Below are 27,052 nucleotides of genomic sequence, written 5' to 3'. Positions count from 1 at the left end.
ATAAGCTGTGATGATGGCTGCACGAACTAATTTCAGTCCGTATTTAGAGACAGAAGCACTTTTGTTTGGCTGCCTCAAATGAAATACCCGCGTGCGCGTGCTGGGCGTTTTTAATGTAAGTGAACTCGTGCGCGTGGGTGTGTTGCGTATCTCCTGGCTCTCTGACGCACGAGTCAGGTGGTTCCTCTAATAGCGCGAGGAGCTTTCCGCGGTCCTGAAATCCAGACTCGCACCGCGAGGCAGAGAGATGCTCAGCTCACTCCCGACCGTCGGCAGAAACTGAACTCCAGAGGTGAGCTATCTGTTGTTTGTACTCATGCCGTCTAACGCACGCGCTTTTCTCTTTTCTCGCCGCGAACAGAGAGCGGGCTTTTCAGTCGTTTAAAAAGAGCTTCGTTTTTTTGCCAACCTGATGCGCCGCTACAGATGTTGAGGAGCAGAGGTTGTGTTGGTCGCAGAGTGTCTTTGTTCTCGCGCCGCTCCAGGTTATTTTCGGAGCCTCTGTGGCTTTTAAGAGTAACTTTTAGTGCTGCAAATGTAAACATTAGTCTAACCATAATATTTGCTGAAGTTCGAGCAAGTTAAATGTAGCTCTGAAGAACCGATGGAGACGTAAATATGGTGCTTGTGATGCCGTAGCACTTCTGGTCTTTTCTCGTGTTCTTATTATTCTCTGTTATTCTCTATGTCCTTATTATTTCTCTCACTGAGACACAATTCTTGTCTTAGTGAGAGAAATGAAATGAAAGAAATAAAATTATTCTGTAAGTATGATTTAATGAACGCTGACATTTATGTGCGGACTTAAAAGTTCGAAAAATAAGGTCAGAAAATGCAAAAAAATTGTTGTTCAGAGGTTTTCGGGCTAAAGGAGAGATTCCATGGGAACATCAGCCCTACCGGGTTACCTTGACAACAAGGGCCGTGACTCACGGAGAGCAGCAATTCGATGTCTAATGAGATTTTAGACGGGAGCTGGAAGGCGCTGCTGTTCCCGCTGCTGTTCCGCTGCTGGCGAACAGGCGGCACATTCCAGTGTGATCTCCAAATATCAGCGAGGGAAAACAAACAGTGTCTGACCTGCACGGTGATTTACACTCAGAGTCACGGCTACTACGTATTTTTACTTTGTAAAAAATATATTAACATACACTTGAAATGTGTCAGGTTAATAAAATAAAATAAACAATTCACTCTTCTGTCTGTCTTCAGGATTTTTTGTTAATTTAAAAAATGGTATGGAGTATGAAGTGCAGTATTTGTTTCCCAAATTCAGTAGAATACAGTCTGAAATAGGAGTGAATGAGGCCAAAATCTTTAAATCTGTAAGTACTTCTGTAAATGTAGCCTACTAAGGGTGGGGGTAGATGACATTTAGGAGGGCAATCATATTTAGTGGGAGCCCCACCACCGCTCCCACGCCCTCCCTGATTCTAACTACAGCAGAGCAGAGCGGATGTAAAAGGCTAACAGTAATTTAATAGTTTCTTCCCTGACATTTCACATTTATTCCAAGGTGTTTGACCTGGTTTCCATCAGAGCACCAGTCATCCCTGTCACAGACAAACAAATGGACTCAGTGTCGCCAAAGATGTCACTGTGGTTTGCGCTGTTATCATCAAAGCAGACATTTAAATTGACAATGACAGCAGAAGGCATTTTAGAAATGCCAGAGCGGTAACCACTGAGAACCTGTTAGGTATAACCGTGTAAAGGTCAGAGCTGACATGTGCTTCTTTTGTCTTTCATCTACAGGCGTCACCATGTCGTCACTCCCTGAGACCTCTGCCACAGGCAAACCTTTCCTTGTCTGTTTTGCCAACCTCCTCTTGCTCCTTCTCTTCCTCAGTTCCTCCAGCATTCATGGGGCTTCACTGAGGGCGCATAGACTTCGTGGAAGTGAATCAGAGAGTAGGAATGTCCACCAGGTTCCTAACGCAGATATGCTGAAAGCCTTGGAGTTCATTGAGAGCCTCCGTCAAAGAACCAATGTGGAGCCTCCTCTCACTCCAGCTGCCGATGCTGGCCACATGGATGATGCTGAGAAGCTGCGTGCCATGGTGAGGCTTGCTTCCAACCCTACACAGAGCAAAGATGAGGAAGAGGAGGACGAGGAAGGAAGGGAGGATAAGAGTGAAGAGCTGCTGCAGGCTGTGCTCAGCACGCTCCAGCAGACGGAGGCCTCCAAGCCTGCTCTGCTTCGTCCCAGCGCAGAGAGGACAGACATGAAGCACAGGGTGTACGTGCAGCAGAAACAACAGAGCATCACGCCTCACAAGAAGCTGCCCTTAATGTTTGAGGATGAGGAGGAAGGTGAGGGGGATGAGGAAGAGGACGAGGAGGGGCTGGAGCATGACAGCCCATACAAACGTACCAATGAGAATGTGGAGGAGAAGTACACACCTCAGAACCTAGCCACGCTGCAGTCTGTTTTTGATGAACTTGACAAGCTGACCAGCCCAAAGACCACACATAAACGCTTAGATGAGGAGGACAACATGGAGAAGGATGATGTAGATGAAGATCTGTTTAATGCGAGGAATGCAGCGTATGACGATATAGGAGGGGATCTGACAGACTGGGGTCCACTAGAAGGACAGGAAGAGGAAGACGAGCAGGAGGAGAGGCAGAATAAATATGAGGCTTACAGAGGGCTCGATTACATCGACAACAATGACGAAGGGGCTGATGCGGATGAAGATGAGGAGGATGGTGAAGGGTACCCCGTTAAAAGGTCAAAAGATCTGGATGATGCAGGAAATCTGGTGGACTACTACCTCCTGAAGGTGCTGGAGAAAACGGAAGAGGAAGAGCAGAAAAGAGAGCTAGAGGAAGAAGAGGAAAGAGAGAGGGCGGTGAGGATGGTGGCTCAGAGTCAGTACAGAGATAACATAGATCCACGGGTCATCTACAAACTCATTCAGATCTCCCAAAAATACCAGATCCCACCCGAAGACCTGTTGGACATGCTGAAAACAGGAGACTTGACGAATCAGGACAAGTCGCAAAAGAGCAATGGTTTAGCCAGAGGAGAAACTACGCTCTCTAAGATATCCTCAAAGAAGATAAACACCATTCCTCAGGAAAAATTCTACAACAGACGGCTGCCTTATCCACAAAAGACCCCAGAGGAGCTAAGAACGGAAGAGATCCTTAAAATCCTGGGGCTGGGAGCTGCGGAGAATCCCATCAGGAAGCAGAAGCACCACAGAGGCTCACTGTCACGACTTCACAGTCAGCCTACGGGAGTGTTTGGGGAATCCACTCCCACGCAAAGGCGCCTTCCCAGCACTTTCAAAGATGACTACGATGACACCGTGGATGAGGATGAACTGGCAGCATATCTAGCTGCTCAGATGCTGGCACAGTATCCCAAACCTGCGTACAGGAACAACAAGGCGAGTCAAAAGCGGGAGGAAGCTGGTCAGAGCGCAACAGGCTCTTTTGAAAAGGCCATGGAGGAATATTTTGATCAAATGGATTCAGATAATAGCCCAAAGGAAAAGAAACTGTCTGAGGGTGACGACAGGGGCAGTAACGCTCAAATGCAAGGCTTAGAGAATGAGGCGATGATGAAACTGCTGAGCTATCTGAACCCAGAAACTGAGGAAAGCGATGCCAAAACTGCCCCGGGAATATAAATCAGGCTGTAGATATATATACATAATTCTCTATTGTTTTGGTGGAAGGAAGAAAAATAAAGTATTTTGAAGAATAAAACATGCAGTCAACTTTAGTTATTCTGTAGGTTTACAACCGTTCCTGTTTATTAGCAGAAATGTAAGTGTTCAGACATTCTCTTGATGTTTTTATTTTTGTTTTTTTCCAGATGACTTGGTTGCTCAAACAACACTTAATGAGTACACGTGTCTCACCAGCCTTACATTTCAACGCACACACAATCAAAACCAGTGTTGGATCCTTTAGATTCACTTGTGTTTTTTTTGGTAATTCTTTCTTAAATGTGGTCATATGTGACATAGCTGAGGTAAATAAAGCATTGACTTTATTTTTTTCCTTACTGTCTAGTGTTTCTCCATTTGCTCACCACCACACAACGCATCGGTCTTAATAAAGTCACAAAACAACTAATACTAAGTGAAAAAGGTGATATTGGCTCATTTCAGTCACTTACCTGTCACGAAACCCTGAGATTAATAAATATGAGCCTTCAAAGGCACTTACAGATGCAAACATCATTACTATTCTTCACACCTGAGTCAAAATATCACCAGGTTTGTGGTTGTTGTATGACCACAGCACTACCCTGAAAGAGTCTTTACTGCCAAGCGATAAACATCTCGCTTCATGCTTTCAAATGTGAACCATCCGCCGTCCTCTCTTGGCTCAGTAGGCAGGTTTGCTCATGTATTCTTCCATCGTCTGTGGTGACATAAGAGTCACAAGAATGAATTTTCAAAGAGTCAGGGCAAAGCTTGCACTAGCTAAATGTTTGACAAAAGCTTAATATACCTCTTGGAGTGTGTCGGCCTCCTCCATAGACACACCCACGGCCAGTTTGGAGGTTTCTAAGATCTCTCCTCCCATGAGGAATTCATCCAGGATGAAGTAAGCCTTCTCGAAGTTGAAAATAATGTCCAGCTCACACACCTGAAAAAGAACGACACAGCATGCATCAGATCAGAGAAATGAATACATCTCGTAACACTTCACTGAATAGTTGTTTTACCATAAACAATCAAACGATAATAATGTTAATGAATCATTTGCAATCAGCTTAAATCATTAGGGTGTGTACAAAAAATAACTCTGTGAATTACATACTGTTGTACACAATAACTATTATGGAATATGGAATGTACATTTTAAATATTACAAAAACAATTTGATAAAAACGTAACATTTCATAGGTGGGTGATCATTTTTCTCTCATCTGTATGCACTCCTGAAAAAATGTGTTATGAACATCAGCTGTGACTGTAACCATTTAGATAATGTTGATACATGTTTTACAAATCAACTCTTTACCGATCAATAAACATCTATGTCTCTCAAACTACAAACTCAAGTTTAATTAACTATCAGTTTATTTTTTAAATGATACTTATTTAGTTATTTAAGTGTTATTAAGTGGATGAAACCACCAATTAAATTTCATTAAATTTTAGAAAGAAATTGCAAATATATGAAAGAAAGAAAGAATTACAAGGAAAAATAAATACATATATGCAGACTTTTATATATTGTTGTCAAGCCAGTTTGTTTCCCAAACAAATTAACCTCCCAGTGTTTTGCATTGAGAACGCAAACCACTCGTTCTCATTGGCTGGTTTTTGTAAATAAGAAGGTTCAGCTGATTTCTAAGTCTAGTCAAATCAGGAGTGCTTCAAAGTGTTTTGAAGCAGCGACAGATTACAGACACTAGAGGGAGTCTGACAAGCTTGAGCAAGGGAGTTTTTACTGTCCTCACCATGAAAAAAAACCCCACATTGCACTGTTTCACCTAAAAAGGCACCCACAGTTACTCTGTGTACTTGATTTTTAGACTAAGCTCCTTTAACCTAATCAAGGGGTCTGAACTGAAGTTGATAGAGCTACATAAAGTGTACTCAACTTCCATTCAACATATCTGTATCTATGTGCAGAAGTTGAACACAGGCTGTGAGCCAGGGCCTGCCACCTGACATCACCCAATGTATAAAAAAGCTGAACCAATTTAGCCTGAGTGAGAAAAAATGCCAGTAGTCAGGGTGTCCAACAATCACATACTTGAGTCCATACATGGTGGCTGTATCTTTTCAATATTTGAGAAGAATTTTGAGAGGCTTGCATAACTCCCAGTATAACACTGGTGACTTAGGTCAACCTGTGCAGAGCTGTTATTAGCCAAAATAATTGAGAACATCTTAGCAGAGGTGCAGGGACAACTGAGAAAGATGGATGATGTTTAAAAAGAGCCCCTTAACAACCTCTGGATTGTTGTAGGCCATGGCATCCAACTCTACTTACGTTTCCAAAGTATTTATCCAGCAACTCAACATATCTGTGCAGCACCTCGAGGGCAAGCAGCTCATTATCCTTGTCCTCCAGACCAGCACAGAAGTACAGGCTGGCATACCTGCAGTGGAGGAAGAGAAAAGCTTATTGTGATCATTTTTACAATGTTGTCATAAAACAAGAATGCAATACAATATGGTGAAATATAAAAATACATATATATATGTTAAGTCTAATTGTTGAATGTGTCATTGTGTTTCTTAAATTTGTAAGGTCTTAGTTCGGGGGTGTAGCTGGGCTTGTGGAAACACAGACCCAACAATATATATATGTATATGTATCTAATAGATCTCCAATTTGTACATGTAAATGGAGAGTCCTCTTCACACACTGAGGTTAATTATGGAGTTCCACAGGGTTCAGTGCTAGGACCAATTCTGTTTACATTATACATGCTTCCCTTAGGCAGCGTCATTAGAAGACATAGCATAAATTTTCACTGCTATGCAGATGACACCCAGCTCTATCTGTCCATGATGCCAGATAACACACACCAATTAGTTAAACTGCAGGAATGTCTTAAAGACATAAAGACCTGGAAGGCCGCTAACTTTCTGCTTCTTAATTCAGAAAAAACTGAGGTTATTGTACTCGGCCCTGAAAAGCTTAGAAATATGGTATCTAACCAGAATCTTACTCTGGATGGCATTACCTTGGCCTCCAGTAACGCTGTGAGGAACCTTGGAGTCATTTTTGACCAGGATATGTCCTTCAACGCACATATTAAACAAATATGTAAGACTGCGTTCTTCCATTTGCGCAACATCTCTAAAATTAGAAATATCCTGTCTCAGAGTGACGCTGAAAAACTAGTTCATGCATTTATTACTTCCAGGCTGGACTACTGTAATTCATTATTATCAGGATGTCCAAAAAACTCACTGAAAAGCCTTCAACTGATCCAAAATGCTGCAGCAAGAGTCCTGACAGGGACTAGAAAGAGAGAGCAGATTTCTACTGTTTTCACTTCCGTTCATTGGCTTCCTGTTAAATCCAGAATTGAATTGAAAATCCTGCTCTTCACATACAAGGTCTTAAATAATCAGGCCCCATCTTATCTTAATGACCTTGTAGTACCATATCACCCTATTAGAGCACTTCGCTCTCGCTGTGCAGGCCTACTTGTTGTTCCTAGAGTATTTAAAAGTAGAATGGGAGGAAGAGCCTTCAGTTTTCAGGCCCCTCTTCTGTGGAACCAGCTTCCAGTTTGGATTCGGGAGACAGACACTATCTCTACTTTTAAGATTAGGCTTCAAACTTTCCTTTTTGCTAAAGCATATAGTTAGGGCTGGACCAGGTGACCCTGAATCCTCCCTTAGTTATGCTGCAATAGACGTAGGCTGCCGGGGGATTCCCATGATGCATTGAGTTTTTCCTTTCCAGTCACCTTTCTCACTCACTATGTGTTAATAGACCTCTCTGCATTGAATCATATCTGTTATTAACCTCTGTCTCTCTTCCACAGCATGTCTTTTATCCTGTCTTCCTTCTCTCACCCCAACCGGTCGCAGCAGATGGCCCCGCCCCTCCCTGAGCCTGGTTCTGCCGGAGGTTTCTTCCTGTTAAAAGGGAGTTTTTCCTTCCCACTGTCGCCAAAGTGCTTGCTCATAGGGGGTCATATGATTGTTGGGTTTTTCTCTGTATCTATGAGGCGACTTTTGTTGTGATTTGGCGCTATATGAATAAAATTGAATTGAATTGAATTGAATATGTATATATGTATTTAAGCTTGGTTCCTCTACCAGAGGCCTGGGAGTTTGTGGGTCCTGTGCAGTGTATGAAGCAACTTCTTTTCTAACTAAAGTTAACTAGACAGCTGACCAGTAAGGTGCTTCATGGACACGTGTTAGTTTATTTCCTTGTTGTTTCTTCACCAGTGAATAAGGTAAAAGAGTTGGTTCCAAGGTAAATTTGCATTTGGGAACTTTGGCTGCGAAGCCATGACATGCAATTAAATAATCTCTCAAGATGCAAGTGAAACATGTCATCATTGGACAGCAAAAACAAACAAGTCCATCAGAGAGATAGCAGAAGCACTTTAAGTGTTGAAATGAGCAACCTGGCACACTCAAGAAGAAAAAAGTGCATAGGTAAGCATAGCAACAGAATGGCCTTGAGCCACGATCGCCCCAGAACTGCAGCCGATGATCACAGCATTCTTTCTAAGTAAAGAAAGCATACTCTCCATAAGGAATAAATTATCAAAGTGTGACACAAAGACCACAAAAGTTGCAACCATTCATCAGTCTTGATAGGCCAGAAACTGCAAAAAAAACCCCAAGCGCTACATCTCAGACTCTACAGGCATTTAACTTTAAATATCAAAGTTCAGGTCAATGCAATTAGAAAGATACTAGAAAGAACAAATATGTTTTATTTGGAAGGTTTTTTAGGAGAAAGCCTCTTCTCTCTAAAAAGAACATGGCAGCACAACTTAGGTTTGCAAAGTTCTGCCTGGACAAACCACAATACTTGTCAAACAATACTTGACAAGACTGGAGTGGCGATATATGGCTGTAATGCACAGGGGTGGGGTTTGGGGGTGGTGCACACTAGAGACCTGTTCAAGGTGTATCCTGCCTCTTACCCTATGGTAGTTTAAATGAGCTTATATGATTCAGATAAGCAGTGGGTGGTTGTAGCTCAGGGGTTGAGCAGGTTATTGGGCCAAAATCCTCCTCAACAATGTGTGACACTAATAAAGCCACACAGAAAGCCATTATTTCAAATTATTGCTGCTACAGGCGACAGAGAGAGAGAGAATCTGCATAGTGTTTGTTAAGTAAATAATGACGTGTAATGTGCCTTGATATGTAAAATCTTAGAAGTGAAAGAGGGTGTGCTTTCAACATCAGTGTGATTGGTTGCATCTTTCCAGGACAGAAATCATATCAAACAAAAGAAAGGTGAAGAACCTCCAAATAAATACAGCATGTGTAGATGTTTTAACAGCTCTTGTCCGTTCTTTTCCATAACTACTGGATCTATTGTGAATTTCTCAACATTTACCATAAAGCCCAGTCTCAATACAAATGTGGCATTAAAGGCATCATATAGAAAAAATCTTTCCTTATTGGACTGTGTTCCCCACCTGTAATCTAGGTCATCTGTGATCTGTGTGTTTATCTAGATCTTGACGTTATCTGCTGATAACAAGTGTGTTCGCTCTGTGTGCAATTTTGAAGTATGAGCAAAGGCAACATGCACATTAACCATTAAGCAATAAAGAGCTGTGTGTTGTGCCGCCACCTCTTGTAAACTATCTTGAGGTCCCTCCATTGGAGAAAGTTGCAGGAACGTGGTGGACGAGCCAACACTAGCATCATCATGTCCCGGATCACCTTCTTTTTCTCCCGGTCTGTTAATGGCGTGAACCATTTCTGCAGTCGCAGCTTCCCCTGTCGACTGAACAGCAACAGAAAGCGCATCTGAAGGTAAAGCGGATGGAAGAGCAGAAAACAGTGACTTTGGTTTAGTCATTTTTAGCCCTGCAAACACATTGCTTGTAGCTAAAAAGTGGTTAATGTGTAGGTTTTCAGAGAAACACAAACATAGAGCGAAGCAGTGAACGGTAATACCTGCCTTTGCATGTGGCTGTGCCAAACCGCAATTACATTTGCCAACTAGACATGTGTAAAGATCACTAGGGAGACATAACACCTCTAAATCACCTTTGAGTGCAATAACACAGTAAATATAGTGGTTGTGTTGTGCAACAGCAATTAATGAAAGCTCTTTGCCCTGGGGTGTAGCTGCACAAAGCACTGCTTCTACCTGCAACAAGGTGACTATGAGAACGTGTGGAGTAAAAATAGCCATGTGTGGAACAATACTTGCTGAATCAGACACTTTTTAACCCTGATGCAATTATTTTCTATGCTGTGTAAATACCAAAGAAACTCAAGCACCACAGATTTGCATTCATTTACTTGTCTGACTGGATCTGGGCTTTACCCAAAGTCTAGTTATCCTAACATGAGGAGGAGAGGGCTCACACAATTTTTTCTCCTCTAATTTCCACTTCTTAAAAACGTTTGGGCCATGCCTACCGATTTCATGACCTCTGAACAAGGAAGTTCTTGCTATTAACTGATTATACAGCTATAATATACAAATCCAAATAACCTACAATCTGCTGATCTCAGGTTAAAAACGAAACGAAACAAACAACACACACAAACAATAATTTGGATACACTGAGCCAATAATTTGATGCATTTCATTGCCTATAAGCGGATAGAGCCACCTCAGTACATCCAGTTATGGGCACAGGTTACTTACCATTTTGTAAGCCGCCCAAATGAAACCCTGTAGCCCTGTAATTAAGCCCTGTAATCGCAGAATCCCAGTACTCTCACTTACTGCAGGATCGTGTGCACTCTCAAGTGTAGCGACATTGTTCATCTACCCAGAAATCCTTGCCGCTCCCACCTTCTTCCAGCCAAGAGCCGCGCCCTGCTACTCTGCAGCTGCTGATTGGCGCACTCAGACAGGTGAGCAGGCAGAGGGCTGCAGGTGGGGTATACAGTACACTTCAGCCTGGTGGGAAATGTAAGCTGCAGCCTCTGTTACATACTGCAACAGTGTCAAGCAAAGTTTGGGGTCACTCAATCACAAATATAAGAGAAAAGCTAAAACTATGGCTTCTGTTTCCGTTTCAGTTTATTTTCCTTTTAAATCAGCATTTTAACTTATAGCTAAATGTCATAGTTCTTTGTTTCTGCAGCAGGCTGTCAGTTGGGGGTTTTTTTTGTCAGACTTTTGTCTCATAATTGTTGTGTATTTTTTTTCTCCTTAGTATCAACTAATGTAACTCCTCAGTATTATTAACTTATCAGACATTTTTCCCCTTTAAACACGGCTACCTTAAACCTAACTGTAAATTGAAAGAACTAGCTTTTTTTTGGCTAGCTATCAGTTAGCGGAATTCATGATGACTGCTTGGTAACCTATGTCTTTGTGGGGGGGGTTATTGTATATTTCTATTTTATATTTTCGTGTATATTTACATTTTCTTTAAGCATCACCGTCTTGTATTACCCCAATAGATCACTTCACTCTGGAAGTGATCTATTAAGCTTTTAAATGCTTCCTATTTAAAAGCAAAATGGGAAACAGAGCCTTCAGCTTTCAGAGCTCTCTGTTGTGGTACCAGCTCCCAATTTGGATTTGTGACACAGACATCCTCTCTACTTTTAAGATTAGGCTTAAAACTGTCATTTTTGATAAATCTTTTTTTTTTCTTTTAATTTGTCGTTTTTCTTACCACTGTTGCCAAGTGCTTGCGCACAGGGGGTCCTCCGACTGTTAGAGGGTTCACTAAGACCTACAATATAAAGTGCCTTGAAATAATTATTATTGGGGTTTTGTGTAAATAACATTGAATTGAAATTTGAATATTTTATGTTGAGTATTTCACTCGAGGCCTCTTACTGTCTTCCGGTTGGGGGGATGAGGTTTTTAGGGTTAGGGTAAAGCGTTACTGTCCGCTGGTGTAATGTCTTAGTGCTGCCGCTGGGCGGCCGCTAATGTTTATTCACGAGCTACACGTGGTTTTGGTCCACGGTAAAAGCTGGAGAAGTGAGCGGCGCACAGCGAGAGGCTTCCAGAGCAGCAACATGTCTCTGTACCGCAACTCCGCCTGGTTCCTGAAGGGAGTGACTGAGTTCACCAGGTAAGACATTTGTCCTGTTGTGTGTGCGCTGTGGGAGCCGGAGAGAGTCTGTGACTGTCCTGCTGTGCATCCTCAGTAGTGTGTGTGTTTGTGTGGAGGATCAGCACTCAGACTTTTCTTATAACTGAATGACTGAAAGTTGATGGTAAACTATTTATAGCAAGCTTATTATAATCAACTTAAATGTGAATAAAACCTTTTTAGTTAACTAAAACAAAAATGATAACCAGACCTTTGAAAGCATTCAAACTAACTAAAGTTTAATATAGTAAAATTTGGTATCACAAACTGCCTGATGAGGGTTTGATGGACGTTTTTATTGAGGCTTCGGGTGTGTGCAAGAGCTTTTGTGTCGACTGTTTTCAAAAAGTTCTGTTTATATTGTAATATCTAAATTGATTTGAATAACCCTTACCTCTGACATTTGGTGTAAATAAAATAAATTCATAAAGACTAAAACTAACACTGAAACTAATAAAAAAATAATCAAAACCAAGCATTTTCTAACAATACAAAGTAAACTGAAACAAAAAAAACACTCTGGAAGCTAACTGAAATTAAACTGAATTTAAAAAGAAATAAAAATAAAAACTAATAAGAAAATACAAAACTATAATTACTCAAAACCATAGTGACAGTAAGAAACGCCCACTGAAAGCAGTGTAAAGTATGAATAGATTAGGGGGTGGCTGCTGCTAAATGCTTCCTAATGTTAAAGTGAATGTACATTCCTGTGAATTAACTGTAAGTGTTACAGCACACTGTGTATTACTATGTTACAGTATTATCTTAATGATCAATTTTGATGTTTGACATTTGAAAGTGTGAAAATGAGGCTGCAGACTTAAGTCGCGGTTTATGATCACAGATGGAAGGTTTTAGCAACAGACCCCTGAACATCACAGATTTGTGAATCAGTGTACACTTTATAGTGACTAAGCAAGAGGTTTGTAGGACCATAACTCAGTTTTTGAACAATAACAGGGCTCTAAGAGCTTTATCAGTCTTATGTGATCTATTGCAGCCCCGAGATGCCTTTCCTCATCAGTACACAGCAAGCCAAGTGTTTTGAAGAGGTGCTTTCGTGATTGTTTCCCTTCTCTCCTTTGTTCTGTGTTATCTTATTCTCCCAGAGAGCTGCCCGACAACCCGCTCTGACCCTGCACTAATAGCTCTCTGCATGACACCATCGAACAGAGCAGGCATTTAACCTCAGTAATTCTCTCTCTGCCTGTCCCCTTTATGCCCCACTTTGACCGCCCTTAACAATGGGGGGAATTGAGGTCCTTGGTGGCACACACGCTTAGACACACGCATACTCATAAATGACTGCTGTTGTCACCGCCATCACTCTCATCCCAAACCTCTCCTTGACAGAGACGATGCCAGGCACACACTTTCCTTCATTGTATCTGTACAGTAAAGCTGTGAGGACATTTACAGTCAGCAGGATGATCTCAAACACTCACCCCTCAAACACAGAGGCAGAGCTAAATCTGATGGCAGCAGCAAATAAGCAGGCAGCTGGTATATATATGAAATGCTGTAGGTGTTGATGTTTTACAGGAATGCCTTCTTATCAGCGTCTAAGCGGTTTGTGGAGAAGGACCTGGAGGTGTCTGTGGCTGGACGTTCCTTTATGATAACAGGAGCCAACAGTGGCATCGGAAAAGCCACTGCCATGGCCATCGCCAAGAGAGGTACCACACCTACGACCCTGTTTGTCTACAAATCAGCCCAAACATGGCAGACAGGAAAGCAACACATAGTAAAATCGCTGAGAGAAAGAAGCAACATGCATATCCATATGGATCTGTGAATTCATAAAAGGCCCAACTCCACATTTTTTAAAAATTCCAATTCCAACACTAAAAAACACTCAAGTATTTTTTTTTGTAGTTTTACAACACACAAACGTTGGGGTAAAATGTAAATAAAAATAAAATGTAATGGTTTGCAAATCTCATAAATACAGATGTTAAATATTTAAACATCAATTGTTTAAACTGATGCATAATTTTAAGATAAATAAGATTTTGAATTTGATGGCAGCCACACGCCACATAAAAGTTGATTGTCACAGTGTAGTGACTGTGTTTTCTTTTCATGATGCTCCAAATGTTTCAGCTGGGAAAAGGTCTGAAAGCTCACAACCCCTCACTCTACTACTATAAAGCCATGCTGTTGTAACAGTATGCAGTTTAACATTGTCAAGCTGAAATATGCAAGGCCTTCACTGAAAAAGACATTGTCTGGATAAGAACTTTAACCTCCAGTGAGCTGTGATCATAGACAGTGATTTCTCGAAGTGTTCCTGATCCACTGATATCCACGAAAGAATGAAGTCGGTTTTTAATGCAGTCCTTGGGGGCCTGAGGATTAACATCCAATAATAATTTTATGTCTTGTCTTTTGTGCAGAGAATCTGATTACTTTTTTTAAAGTAACAAGTAAAGTAAGGGATTACTGTTCCAAAAAGTCATTAGATTACTGTTACTTTCCCGTAAGCACGCTGCGTTACTAAACCGTGATATTGTTTGGGAGAGTGTCTCGTGACAATGACGTGCAAGCACGCAAGTCCATGGCAGCAACAGACGTGTGTAGACCAACAATGGATAATATGGAGTGCGGGAGAGAGTACAACCATGCAGTGTTTAAAGCTTGAAAGTACTGACATTACTTTGAATTTGATTCTGTAAAAAGTGACAAAAACATTAGCGTCTGATGTAAACTCTGCGTGGGAAGAAAACTTCTTTCTACAGCGAAAAATTTAACTTCTAATCTGAGAAAGCACCTAGCACAGTGTCAAGGGAATGTGAAATTCACAAAGAAACCCCCGGATCCCCCCACTGACATGACCGCTGCAGCACCGGGCAAACCTCCACCCACCCCACTCCTCCTAAACAGGTGAAAGAAGACTTAAGGGTGACAGGAGTTGGTGCTGCTGAATCTTTGATTTATTTATTTTTTGCTGTTTTACTTGCATCTATTTGAAAGAGTGAGTGTAAACACACAAAAAAAATATTTTATATGCTGGAATATGTAGAAAATAGGTTTAAAGGTTAAAGAATTTCTCCAAGTCAAAGACAGTTGCATATAATTTAATTTTTGCTTGATGCAATGTGCATAAAGTTTAAAACTAATAAAACAAGTTTTAAAAAGAGACTTTTTCATTTGATTTGATTTTATATGATGGATTCTGCAGATTCTGCAGAAAAAACAGAATTAGGCTGAAAGGTCTATTGCTTTATTACGTATTCAGGTTGTGTATCATGTTTTTAAAATGTAACTAAGTAATAAAGTAACTAAGTAATAAAGTAACTAATTACTTTTGAAAATAAGTAATTAGTAAAGCAATGGGATTACTTTCTTGGAGAAGTAATCATAGGGTGACCATATTTTGATTTCCAAAAAAGAGGACACTTTAAACAATGCCTTCTCTGTGCGGTTAATTAATTGTGAAATAAAATATGTCATATAGGCTTTTACAAGTCAACAAGTGCAAAAAAATAACTTAAAAACCTCTGGAATTAAATAATGGTACGGAAATAATGCCTTATCTGCATTAAAAATTACCAGTACTGGGTTGGTATGAGGGCTGGACTGGGACAAAAAATTGACCAGGGCATTTTGACTAGAGAACAGCCCACCAGGTATTATAGGAGCCATAAGCCATAAAGCCTTTGAATGAAAACAAACGCTGTTGTGACAGTGATGTACACAGTCTTGTTGGTATATGTATGAATTCTATACATTTCAGATAATTATTTTTTAAAAGCAAGACATTTTAAATGAGAATAAGAAAGAAAAGTATTTCTTTGAGCCCCCCTTTCCCTACCTGGCCCCCCTGGCAAAACTTTGCTAGACCCACCCCTGCACAGTTACCAGCTGTCAGCTACATAGAAAAGGATCCTGGTGTTATTTGTCTCTCAGAAACAGTTCATAACTTCCCTTCAACTCATTCATGTCACCTAAAAGGCAAACCTGTTTCTACATCACCTGTTCAGCTCTGATGATCCAGTAAGGACATCTCCTGGTTTCATCTTCATGTTTCCCTCTCACCACATATCCAAACCGATATCATATCACTATCAGTAACATCATAGCACCCACCCAGCTGTATAGAAACTCCGTCATGCTAGCTAGTACGCAGTACGAGTTATTGTAACTGACTGTAAAATGTCAGCACAACAAAAATAAACTACACCTGAACTTGGTTTATATCTGACCCAGATAGACTGCAGGTCGTAACTTCTTACCCGAAGTTCAGTTCACCTGACACTCATCCACCTGCTGGCCCCTGTGGAAGCTCCGCCATAGACACCACCAAATAACTGAGTTATTTTTACACACCGGCCAGCATCTGGCCAATCCACCACCTTTCTTTGTTTATACCGTTACAAAACAACAACAACAACAAAACCATCGGCTGTAAAAACAAAAAATCACCATCGGCCCACTGCGCAAATGCCCGATGGCCAGTCCAGCTATGGCCGGTACGAGAGAAATTTCTTTTGCAGTTCATCTGAAAAGATGCACTTGCGCTTTGGGATCTTTTAAACATCATTAGGCGTGTTGGTGCGCGCTGTCTGTCCCGTCTATGAGTGCAGAACAAGCGCTCACAAAGCAGCAGTTTCGGGGATGGCGTCACACACATGGGTCCTCTGAATACAGGAAAACCCGGACATTTTTATGAATCTCAAAAATCCCCCCAGAAGCCCCGGACAAAACGTGAAAAGTGGACATGTCCGGGGAAAAGGGGACAGTTGGTCACCCTAAGTAATCAGTAATTAGTAGCAAATTACTATATTCAAGTAACTTGACCAGCACTGCTTTTGTTGACAGAGATCTCGCTCTCCAGTTCATTGAATCTTTTTATGATATCATGTACTGGAGATGAATAGATAGTTAACTTTAGAATTTTATGTTGAGGAAAATAATTCTCAAATTTTTCCTCAATTTTCAGACAGTTTTTTCCAGATTGGTGAACTCTACTTCAGAGTAATTGCGTCTCTAAGATGCTCTTTTTTTTATACCTAATCATGTAACAACCTGTTGCCAAGTAACCTAGTTAGTTGCAAACTGTTCCTCCAGCTGTTTTTAGTACCACTTACTGTTCCAGCCGTTTGCTGCGCTCTCCTAACTTTTTTAGGGGACTGTTGCTGTCATTAATTCAAAATGAGGAAAGTCTTAAATTTCTGGAAGTGGGGTTGTATATGAGTAATAATAAAACAAAGTACATTCACAATCGAGTAAAACTCTCAAGTGCAGGTTTTAAGGAAGCAAACAGTTCCAAAATAGTGGCCACAAAGCACATTGATGCTCCTTAAAAGACTTTTATAATAATAATAATAATAATAATGGATTGCATTTATATAGCGCTTTTCTAGACACTCAAAGTGCTTTACAATTCCACTATTCATTCACTCTCACATTTTCACACTTTATATTTAAAGATTGTAGTATTCATTCAATTTTTCAGGAAAAGGTTGATTTTAAGGTCCTTCTTTATCTTGTCATTGTATTCAACTGCTTATTTCCATTGCTAGTACCATGATTTATGTTATGATCTTTGCCACAGGTGGAACGATCCACATGGTGTGCAGGAATAAGGACAAAGCTGAGGAGGCAAGGGCTGATATTGTCAAGGAGACTGGAAATAAAGTACAGTGTGACTCTCTTTTCATCAACAAGATAGACTTGCACAAACAACCTTTAGTTTTACACCAGAGTTGACATTGATATTCATTCTGCTAAATGTCTGGCGTCATTACAGGAGGTCTATGTTCATATCCTCGACCTGTCTGAGACCAAGAAGGTCTGGGAGTTTGCTGAGGGCTTTAAGAGGAAGTACAAGTCTCTTAATGTACTGGTGAGCAACATATTAGTCTTTTGGGGGGGTCCTGGCAACTGCGACCACTGAATGATCATATATTGATATGTTTTAGATCAATAATGCGGGTGCCATCATGAGCCAGAGGGATCTGAATGCAGAGGGGCTTGAGAAAAGCTTTGCTACTAATGTCCTGGGTGAGTCAAAGATCAGACAAGAGGTATGAAGACCAGTCTGATGAAAGGGAAAAATGGAAGATAGTTAATTTGTACTTCAATGTTTGGTCTTCTTCAGGGGTTTACATTCTCACCAAGAGTCTCATTCCACTGCTGGAGAAGAGTGTGGACCCCAGAGTGGTGAGTCTGATCATTCAACCCATGTTCACTGTCGGTCCACATAAAGTATTCACTCCTACAATACTGTGCAAAAGTCTTGAGTCACCACCCCTTTCTTTATATTTTGCTTGGAAAATGGGACATAGGTAGGTGATTTATTGAACCTTGTGCCAGAATACATCCAAATAAAGTATATAAGGCCTCAGTTGTGCAAAATTCTAACAAGCTGGAAAGTTAGTATTTGATATGACTGCCTTTGTTCTCGGACTCAGCCTGAATGCTCTTTGGCAAGCTCTCTTTTAATTTCTTTAAGTAGTTTTAAGCAATAGTTCTCCAGGTTTCTTAAAGGACATTCAAAGCTCTTCTTTGTTTTACTGTCTGTCAATATGATCCCACCATGAAACATCAGCCTTTTCCCTCAGTTTCCCTTCTTTAAGAATGGCTTTTTGACAGTCTGTGATACCACCTCTGATGAGGCTTCAGTGAACTGAAGCCCCAGATGCATTCCTCAGGTCCTGTATCAGACCTTTGCTAGATTATTTTCTCCTGTTTCCTAAAGACATGACTTAATATACTGCTTTACATCTTTTAGGCCTGTCACTTCTTTTGTCCTCTACTTGTCTAGCTTCCTCAGTTCTTTAAGGACACGCTGGACACTTGTACTTTTTTGTAGATTTGATTAAAACATGCAAACATGCTAGTAAGAAAATGTCAAAAGATGCAATTTAAAATCATTCTGTTCAACAACATTGGTTCATCCCTTGTGTTATATGCATTTTTTTGCTTGAAAGATTCATATTTCACTGTTTAGTGGCTTAACAAACAACAACAAAAACACTCCTCTAAAAATGCTCATCTACAAAGCCTAGAGTGAAAATGTGTGGAAAAGTAGCCAATGTCCAAAGAAAAAGTTCAGAATGCTGAAGAACTTGTGCTCAAGACCACTTTTCAAAATGACAGGAAATGTCTCGGTCCCTGTAAGCAAAACAAAAAGAAATGAGGAGTGTTTCAAGAGTTTTGCACAGTATTGTATATTGTTTTCAGAAACAGTCAGTAAAATATGAGGCTCTGGCCAACATAACTGGACAGTGTAATAATCAGGTAATGAGTCCGAGCTGTTGCATGAGGGCTATTTAATAGGTGAACAAGGATTCGCACAAGTAAACATTGCAGTAACACAATGACAAATAAAATACTAGATCGGCAACACTTAATGCAGGATTAAATGCAGTTGTAGTGATAATAGAGGATTTGGGATAAGTGTGGTTTATTTCGGTTTCTGTATTTGTGATCTGGTTTCAGTACATTTTTGCTCACTAAACAAAGCATTTAGAGCTGTAACATTGGGTTTTAGGAAACTTGTGAATATTTGGGGTGGGTGTCTACAGATTAATTCTCATTCCCCTGTGTTCAGATCACAGTGTCATCAGGTGGAATGCTGGTGCAGAAGCTCAGGACAGGAAACCTGCAGTCTGAGAGAGGCCGCTACGACGGCACCATGGTCTACGCCCAGCACAAAGTAAGATCTGAACTGGAAGCATCTGCTCGTCACAATTGACAAGACTGGTCAGGTTTAACGTCCTTCAGCTGTCTGAGTTCTCCAGGAACCGAGCAAGTTTGAAAAGTTTGAAAATGAGTGAAAACAAGAAGAGTATAATTAGTCTTCTGGTCATTGTATCTATGTATCCGAATATGACAATTTTAAGCACAGTCTTTAATCAGATATTGAAAGAACATATTTATCTTTGGTATAGCTGACAGATGATTAAGTGATGATTTATGAATAGATTTAGGATCCACATTATATCAGTGGTTTAAAAATTTAAACTTGCATTCCAGAATTCAAAACTGAAAACTTACCCAGTGAGCAAACGTCTGGGTTCAGCCCTGATTGGCAGTTGGATATTTGACTTAAAAGTATCACCTGCAGTGTTAAAGGTGTGGTTCATCGCATGACAAAGACGGGCGTTCACAGTCGATCATTGAAGTACACGGATGTTAGATGCACTCAGACGTGCTTGATGATGTGTGTTCCAGAGGCAGCAGGTGGTGATGACAGAGCAGCTGGCAAAAACTCACACTAACATCCACTTCTCCGTCATGCATCCTGGCTGGGTGGATACTCCAGGTACACTCACATAAAGTAACATCCGAATGCTTACACAATTTACAAAAGCATTAGATGTATTCCATCTGTGTGCGTATTTAAATTGATTTGCTCTCTGTTACCTGTGTGTGTGTGTGTGTGTGTGTGTGTGTGTGTGTGTGTGTGTGTGTGTGTGTTTCCCAGCAGTGGCCAATGCTATGCCAGACTTTCATCAATCCATGAAGGACAGCCTGCGGACCCCAGAGCAGGGCGCCGACACAGTGGTGTGGCTGTCTGTCTCTGAGGCTGCTGTCAAAAACCCCAGTGGACGTTTCTATCAGGGTATGTTTTACAGTGCAAAATTCTTTTTTCCCCTTAATATGAACACAAAAATCCAAAATAAATGATCAAGATTTCCATTTAGGAATGTAAACTGGTAAGAGAATAGCACAGCTGAATTGTGTATTGAACAGTAGTGAGATGAATGTGCTGCATGGGGTGTGCGTATGTGTGGATTTGGCCTGTGTCCATTGCAGCTGGAGGGGACTGCTTTGGTGCCAGATACCACCAAGGAGCACTCACACACAGATGCACTTTTTCATACACACACTCACAAAATGTCCCTAGCGGCCTTGAAGAGAAAGGTTGTTGTCTGACAGCACTCTTCAAACTAGACATACATACTGCACTTATAATAATATTTTCATAATAATAAAACCAAAAGTGACAGCAACTTGCTGTAACAACTGGAAGAAAGCCATAGATGGCTCTAATTTTTTAAAATTGTAATTAATTTAATTGGATTACTGCAACTCCCTTTTAATAGGGCATGGCCAAGACACTTTGCCATGCCTGCAACTGGTGCAAAATGCTGCAGCACGGTTTTTAAATGGTAAAAGAAAATTTGAGCATATTACTCCAGTTCTGGCCTCCTTAAACTGGCTTCCAATTGAATTTAGGATCTATTTTAAAATTATTTTACAGCTTTTTTTAAAAATACTGGTCTCGCACCTGTATATTTGTCCAATCTGCTGAAGCCCTATGTCCCTCCTTATTAACTCCGGTCAGCTGAGTAGATGTTGCTCTCAGTCCCTAAATCACGGCTAAAACTTAGAGGAGCATTCTCTACTGTGGCCCTGAAGCTTTGAAATGCTCGTCCTCTTCACATTAGGCAATCTACTTCAGTGCTGGTCTTTAAATCCAGGTTAAAAACTAATTTTTATTTGCTGACTATGGCCTCAGTGGGTAACTGACACTGTGTTGTTTTTAAAGTGCTGTATAAATAAGTTATGGTATGGTAACAACTGCCTGCTTGAGCTTTTGCCACCTCATATACTTTGAAATTCAGACATATCTGAGGTGTTGGTGTACGTGTTGGCGCTGCTTTTGTGGTGGCCTACGGCAGGCGTTTATTGAGTTTTCTAACTTTGTGGGGGGAGTTTTGTTGTTTTTTAAATTCACCTTCTTTTTTTTTTAACTTTGTTTTTAACCTTGTTTTTAACTTGTGAGTGAACAGATTGTTTCCCTGATGTTACGGCGGGGTGCGCTGAGGTGTGTGGAAACAGGACCCAAGAGCAGATGATAACGCGTAGTTGAAAGTTTGAGCAGAAAAGTGATCCTTTATTTGATGACGGCAAGTGTAAACCAGGAAACCAAAATAAACTGACAAAACACTAAGAAACAAAAACACTAAACGGTACTGAGACCAAAACCTAAACTATAACTGTGATGGAAAATAACCAGCAATTACTATGACTAAGACTAATGATGAATAACAGGCGAAAACCATAACTAAGACTGAGGTCAAAATAAACAGAACCAGGCTAGAACTAGGGTAGAATAAACAGACGACCCGACAATGGCATGAAGAAAACAAAAGGCTTAAATACAGACATGAGGTGAATCAGGGGAAGTGGAAACATATGGGGAAACAGCTGACAGCCATAAACCTAATGACAGGACCAGGAGAGAAAAGCTAAATACAATTAACAGAGAACACATGACATTGTCAGAATAAAACAGGAAATACTAAAACTAAACATGACAACACAACTTAACAGACCTAATACGTGATGAATAAATACCAAACCCCAAAACATAGAAAACCCAGGAACAATAACCAATAACTGCCTAAACTAAAGGCAAAATAGGAAATAACACAAAAACTAATAACATATCAAAAAATACAAAGAAAACTCAGAGTGCTGGGTCGGAGACCCAGCCTGTGACACCTGATTTGTTTCTCATGTGTTTTTTTCCAAGATGGGGATTTTCTACCCTTTGTTCAGTCTCACAAACACTCTGGATCCTCCTAACTTAATTTTTTTATGTGATTCTAACTATTGTAATCTTAAGAAATCACTGAAAAAATTATTTCAATATGTCACCTGTCCTACAAGGCATAATAAAACGCTGGATTTGTGTTACGGACCAATTAAGGGGATATATAAGTCTGTGGCTGGACCGACAGTAGGTTCTTCAGATCACAACATTGTTCAACTCCTCCCTGCTTATAGACCTGTGATTAAGAGGGAGATGGTCTGTGTGAAGCGGTCAAAAGTCTGGACAAAAGACAGTTCTCTTGCCCTTTGCTGGTGTTTTGATTGCACTGACTGGTCCTTGTTTCAATAGAGCTCTTGTGACTTGGATGAACTTACTGATGTGGTTTGTAGCTACATTCCTTTTTGTAAAGACTCTGTGATTCCATCTAGAGAATTTAAGAGAGAGACTTTCCCCAATAACAAACCGTGGCTCTCCAAAGACATCAAGGATCTGATTCTTAAAAGGAAAATTGCTTTTAATGAGGTTGACGTTTCCCCTGTGAGGATATTGAGGAAGATAAGATAAGATAAGATAACCTTTATTAGTCCCACACGTGGGAAATTTGTTTTGTCACAGCAGGAAGTGGACAGTGCAAAAGTTATGACGCAAAAATTAGAATACAATAAGAATAAATACAGTACACAGCTGTACAGAATAGAATAAAATAATATACTATATACAGTAGAATAAAATAGAATAAAAATATACAATAAGATAAAAATAGAATACGAATGCTATATACAACTGAGTAAAAATACAACGATGCCAGAAAAGATTATTGCACTTAGTGTTATTGCACATGTGTGGATGTGTGTGTTTGTTCAGTTAAAGTCTTTGTTGTGGAGTCTGACAGCAGTGGGGAGGAAAGACCTGCGAAATCTCTCCGTCCCACACCGTGGGTGCCGCAGTCTCCCACTGAAGGAGCTGCTCAGTGCTGTCACAGTCTGCTGCATGGGGTGGGAGACGTTGTCCAACAGGGATGACAGCTTAGCCGCCGTTCTCCTGTCACTCACCACCTCCACTGGGTCCAGAGGGCATCCTAGAACAGAGCTGGCGGTGAAGGTTGTAATAAAGGAGGAAGGAGGTGAAGGTTGTAATAAAGAAGCCTAAGATGAGGTACAAAAATAAGATTGAGGCAGAACTCAGTAGTAATAACCTTAAGAGAGCTTGGCAGGGCTACAAACGAAGGGTAGCTGTAACATTTGCTTAGATGGGTTTACCTCCAACAAACATTTGGCAGATAGTTAGTATTTAATCTTCGTTTTGAGAATCTTGATCGTTCTATGCAAACGAGTACACTAAGAGAAAGGACTGCCATTCTCACATCATTTTGTATTGATGAGAGGGGTGTAGCTAATCTCTTTAGACACACTAAGAGTAAGAGTCATGGACCTGACAACATCTGTGGACAGGTACTGAAAACTTGTGCTGATCAGTTGAGTGTGATTTTTTTTTTTTTATCACATTTTTTCTCTTTCTTTAGAGTTACAGACAGTATCTAAGATTTGGAAACATGCTGTCATTGTTCCAGCTGCTAAGGGCAGTTCCCCTAAGGTACTGAATAATTTTAGACCTGTGACTCTGACTTCTTTAGTGATGAAGACCTTTGAGAAGATACTTAAGAAAGAGATTTCAATGTCAGCTGAACATCACCTTGACCCCTTCCAGTTCGCCTATAATGCAGGAAGAGGCATGGAGGATGCTGTTGTCACACTCCTGCATTTCTTGTATAAGCATCTTGAGGACCCTAACACTCATGCAAGATTATTATTTGTTGACTTCTCATTTGCATTCAACACAATTCAGCCCTCCTAACTTGCCGATAGGCTTTATAATCATTTTAAGCTTGACCATAGTCTGATCAGTTGGATCCTAGACTTTTTGACTAATAGGTCATGGATTGTGACCTATTTGACTAATAGAGATAAGGCGCAGTTGGTGGAAGCTAGATCTTACTACAGCAGACACTTGCTTATCGAGTTTGAGCGAGCTATCCAGCAGTACACCCAAGTTACTTACATAGTCACAGGAAGAGCTAGCAAAAGGACCCAGGGCAGCACAAAGTTGGACACGAGGGATTTTACTGTTGAACACCACAATCAGTCTTCTTATCGTTTAAAACGAGGGAATTACTCAGGAACCATTCTTTGACCTCCTGCACGCATTCTTGAAAGTAGTGCAGGGACACAGCAAGGTCGTCAGTAAGTTCAAAATAGATCTGTATGTCATCGGCGTAACAGTGGAAGGCGATATTGTATTTTTGAAAGATTGCGCCTAGAGGGAGCAAATACAATGAGAAAAGAATAGGGCCTAAAACTGATCCTTGAGGTACACCGCAACAGACCGGTGCAGAGGAAGAGGAGAAGGTGCCCAAGTTAACCGAAAAGGACCTGTCAGCGAGGTATGATTTAAACCAGTCAAGGGCAGTGCCTCTAATACCCACAGTGTGCTCAAGTCTTAATAATAGGATGTTATGGTCCACCATATCAAAAGCCGAAGAGAGGTCCAATAAAACTAGGACCATAGGGCGTCCAGTATCAGTAATTACAAGAATATCATTAAGAACTCTAACCAACGCCGTTTCAGTACTATGCAATGGCTTAAAAGCAGATTGAAATTTCTCAGCAATATTGTTCGTGTCCAAGTACGCCTGGAGCTGGGAGAGAACTAGTCTCTCCAGGATCTTGGACAAGAACGAAAATCAAAAGTTTGGGACTGTAGTGGCATGGGGCAGCCTGAAGGATCTGCTCTTTACTGTTGACTGTAGAATATCAATGATAGCAGAACAATTAAGATTGTGATATATGTACAGTAAAATATATTTTTGCTGACATGGCTCTATTCTGGGAGCTCTCCACTCATGCATGCATGGAGAGACTAAGGTGGGAGGAGCAGCACATAAACCACAGCACAGAACATATGACCAGGAAATTATGCTTAATTTCCTGCTGTGGCTGACAGGGTGAAGGTGGGTTACAAAGTGGCTTGCAGGATTGCTGCACCTGTGGGCTGGCTAAATCGGTTTTAACACCTTTCCCAATGTAATAGTTGCCATTTGGATGTTTAGAAGAGTATCAACTGGCACAGGCAATGAGGTTAGCTCACTGTCAATGATTGTGGCTGAGCCTGCCTGAACCAATGTTATGACTGATGGTCAGTAAAAGCTTCTTTTTAGTAGAGCAGATTTCTTTGCAGGAATGTCCAAACTATTGAACAGTACAAAATAATCAGTTTTCCCACAATTTTTTTGATTGACATGTTTTAATGTCAAGTTTCGAGCACACGCATTCTGTAGACATAGATATATACATGAAAACTTGATGATTTTTAAGTTTTGTTTTTTGTTTTTTTCTGTTGTTATTTCAATTATATTTGCATGTTTGAAATAAAATTCTATCTATCTATCTATCTATCTATCTATCTATCTATCTATCTATCTATCTATCTATCTATCTATCTATCTATCTATCTATCTATCTATCTATCTATCTATCTTAATCTTTTTTCCCCCCTCTGTGCACACAAACACATGCACTGCTACTACCATACCTATTCCCTCTGCTCTCTGGTCATTAAAATTCATTTGACTCACAGCTGTCATAAAAGCATGTTGTCACACTATGGCTATGTAGCTGGTCATATAAAAATGACTTAACTCCTTCATTCTCTTCATTGACACCATAGTGGACCACGAAAATTTTATATAGTATGTAGTATATACCTTATTTATTTTAATTATTAATATCTGGGTTTGTTCGATTTTGTTTTTTTGCACTACATTAGATAACCTCAAAATAGCATTGTGAAAAATAACAATGTTGCCATTTTTGTTATTTGTGTGTTGTAATCTTTATGAAAAAACTAAAAAACACCTCTTAATCTTTTGAGTTTGGTGTATGGCGGGGTGCTGTGGACACCCAAGTTTGTGATTGCGTAGAATTTTTAAATCAATACCATGGTTCGTCTACTGAAAATCTCAGTGAACTTGACTTGAGGTCACATTTTCTGAAAATCAGAGGAGTTCCACATTTATAACACAGGTATGTCTACTAGGAGGCTAAACAGTAGCAATGTATTTATAAAGAATTACAAACAACAATTATTATCCAATTTATTTATTGATTGACAGTGACAATACATGGGAACCTCTTAGAGAGGCCAGGGTTGAAAAAGGGATGCCAGAGAAGCTCCAAGGTTGTTATCCGCTGGTTTGCATCCAAGGCCAACATCTGTTTAATAAGGGTGACAAATAAATGTTGGCCATTTTCAGGTTCTCTTCCAACCTTCATTATCAAGACATTTACGTTTTAAATATCCAGTCTCCATCAGTGTAGATGCCAGAGTCAAGAATATGATCTTTCGGCCTCATGTATCCATGAGGGCATCATTTGATGGACTGACTGCAATGGCATTCATCTATTCTATGGGACACATTTCCATGCCATTCCAATGATTTATCCCAATGTCACATCTCACATTCAGCTTGTCAGCCTCTAATTGAGTCTCTGTGATAAGAAGCGCAGAGTGCAGACAGAGGAGGAGCAATCGATCTCTCCTTTGTGGTCACAAGTGTAAATGTTTAGATGTATAGCCATGTTACTTCCCATGTTAACTTGCACATCCATTAGAAGGAGCCAGCAGGTCTATAGACTCCCTCTGACCTGTTGGGCTTTTATCAGTGGGAGACTCTGCACCTGGACTCACATGTTTGTGTGCGTAGGTGTGATGAGTATGGATCAGTTCACAGGTGAGGTGAAAATTGTGCATTTTCTCTATTACAGAGT

General features: G+C 40.5%; 3 protein-coding genes across 6 annotated transcripts in view; 2 read left to right on the top strand and 1 right to left on the bottom strand.

Moving 5' to 3' along the window:
* The first annotated feature begins 181 nt into the window (after nt 1-181).
* Nucleotides 182-4,009, top strand: scg2a (secretogranin II a). The gene is made up of 2 exons (XM_086260775.1): nt 182-292; nt 1,756-4,009. Exon 2 carries the CDS (start codon nt 1,764-1,766, stop codon nt 3,639-3,641), a length of 1,878 nt encoding a protein of 625 aa, XP_086116901.1. The 5' UTR covers nt 182-292; nt 1,756-1,763; the 3' UTR covers nt 3,642-4,009.
* ap1s3a (adaptor related protein complex 1 subunit sigma 3a) lies at nt 3,618-11,490 on the bottom strand. Of its 3 annotated transcripts, none has more exons than XM_086260780.1 (7): nt 11,452-11,490; nt 11,285-11,360; nt 10,381-10,527; nt 9,268-9,446; nt 5,971-6,079; nt 4,474-4,611; nt 3,618-4,383 (listed from the first exon to the last, which is right to left on the bottom strand). In XM_086260780.1, exons 3-7 carry the CDS (start codon nt 10,420-10,422, stop codon nt 4,348-4,350), a joined length of 504 nt encoding a protein of 167 aa, XP_086116906.1. In that variant the 5' UTR covers nt 10,423-10,527; nt 11,285-11,360; nt 11,452-11,490; the 3' UTR covers nt 3,618-4,347. The 3 variants fall into 3 exon arrangements, with proteins under 3 accessions (XP_086116906.1, XP_086116907.1, XP_086116905.1); XM_086260781.1 differs by having other exon boundaries at nt 9,268-9,423; nt 11,452-11,489; XM_086260779.1 differs by having other exon boundaries at nt 3,620-4,383; nt 10,300-10,527; nt 11,452-11,483.
* Nucleotides 11,133-27,052, top strand: part of dhrs12la (dehydrogenase/reductase 12-like a) — a 17,809-nt gene continuing 1,889 nt past the window's right edge. Inside the window, exons 1-9 of one of the 2 annotated variants that reach the window (XM_086260777.1) lie at nt 11,133-11,692; nt 13,259-13,392; nt 17,274-17,356; nt 17,469-17,564; nt 17,641-17,722; nt 17,820-17,881; nt 19,275-19,379; nt 19,898-19,988; nt 20,154-20,288. In XM_086260777.1, the coding sequence (XP_086116903.1) occupies nt 11,547-11,692; nt 13,259-13,392; nt 17,274-17,356; nt 17,469-17,564; nt 17,641-17,722; nt 17,820-17,881; nt 19,275-19,379; nt 19,898-19,988; nt 20,154-20,288 (934 nt within the window). In that variant the 5' untranslated portion in view covers nt 11,133-11,546. Of the gene's footprint in view, nt 11,693-13,258; nt 13,393-17,273; nt 17,357-17,468; nt 17,565-17,640; nt 17,723-17,819; nt 17,882-19,274; nt 19,380-19,897; nt 19,989-20,150; nt 20,289-27,052 lie in introns of both variants that reach the window. The other variant, XM_086260778.1, reaches the window with a different exon arrangement.

The sequence above is a fragment of the Aulonocara sp. 'chitande type north' Nkhata Bay genome, linkage group LG14, assembly GCF_057382095.1.
Source record: "Aulonocara sp. 'chitande type north' Nkhata Bay isolate Kocher_YH1m ecotype deep benthic linkage group LG14, A_spYH_male_GT1.1, whole genome shotgun sequence".
In the NCBI taxonomy this organism is placed as follows: domain Eukaryota; kingdom Metazoa; phylum Chordata; class Actinopteri; order Cichliformes; family Cichlidae; genus Aulonocara; species Aulonocara sp. 'chitande type north' Nkhata Bay.
This window is presented reverse-complemented; position numbering and strand designations above follow the sequence as displayed.

What these genes read in the sequence shown, in the direction of transcription:
- ap1s3a (XM_086260779.1), bottom strand. Translation starts at nt 10,422, where the DNA reads ATGAACAATGTCGCTACACTTGAGAGTGCACACGATCCTGCAGTAAGT. An exon ending in CTCAAGATAGTTTACAAGAG is followed by an intron (nt 6,080 to 9,267) that starts GTGGCGGCACAA and finishes CCTCCACTGCAG; the next exon opens with GTATGCCAGCCTGTACTTCT. An exon ending in AGGCCGACACACTCCAAGAG is followed by an intron (nt 4,384 to 4,473) that starts GTATATTAAGCT and finishes ATGTCACCACAG; the next exon opens with ACGATGGAAGAATACATGAG.
- scg2a (XM_086260775.1), top strand. Translation starts at nt 1,764, where the DNA reads ATGTCGTCACTCCCTGAGACCTCTGCCACAGGCAAACCTTTCCTTGTC.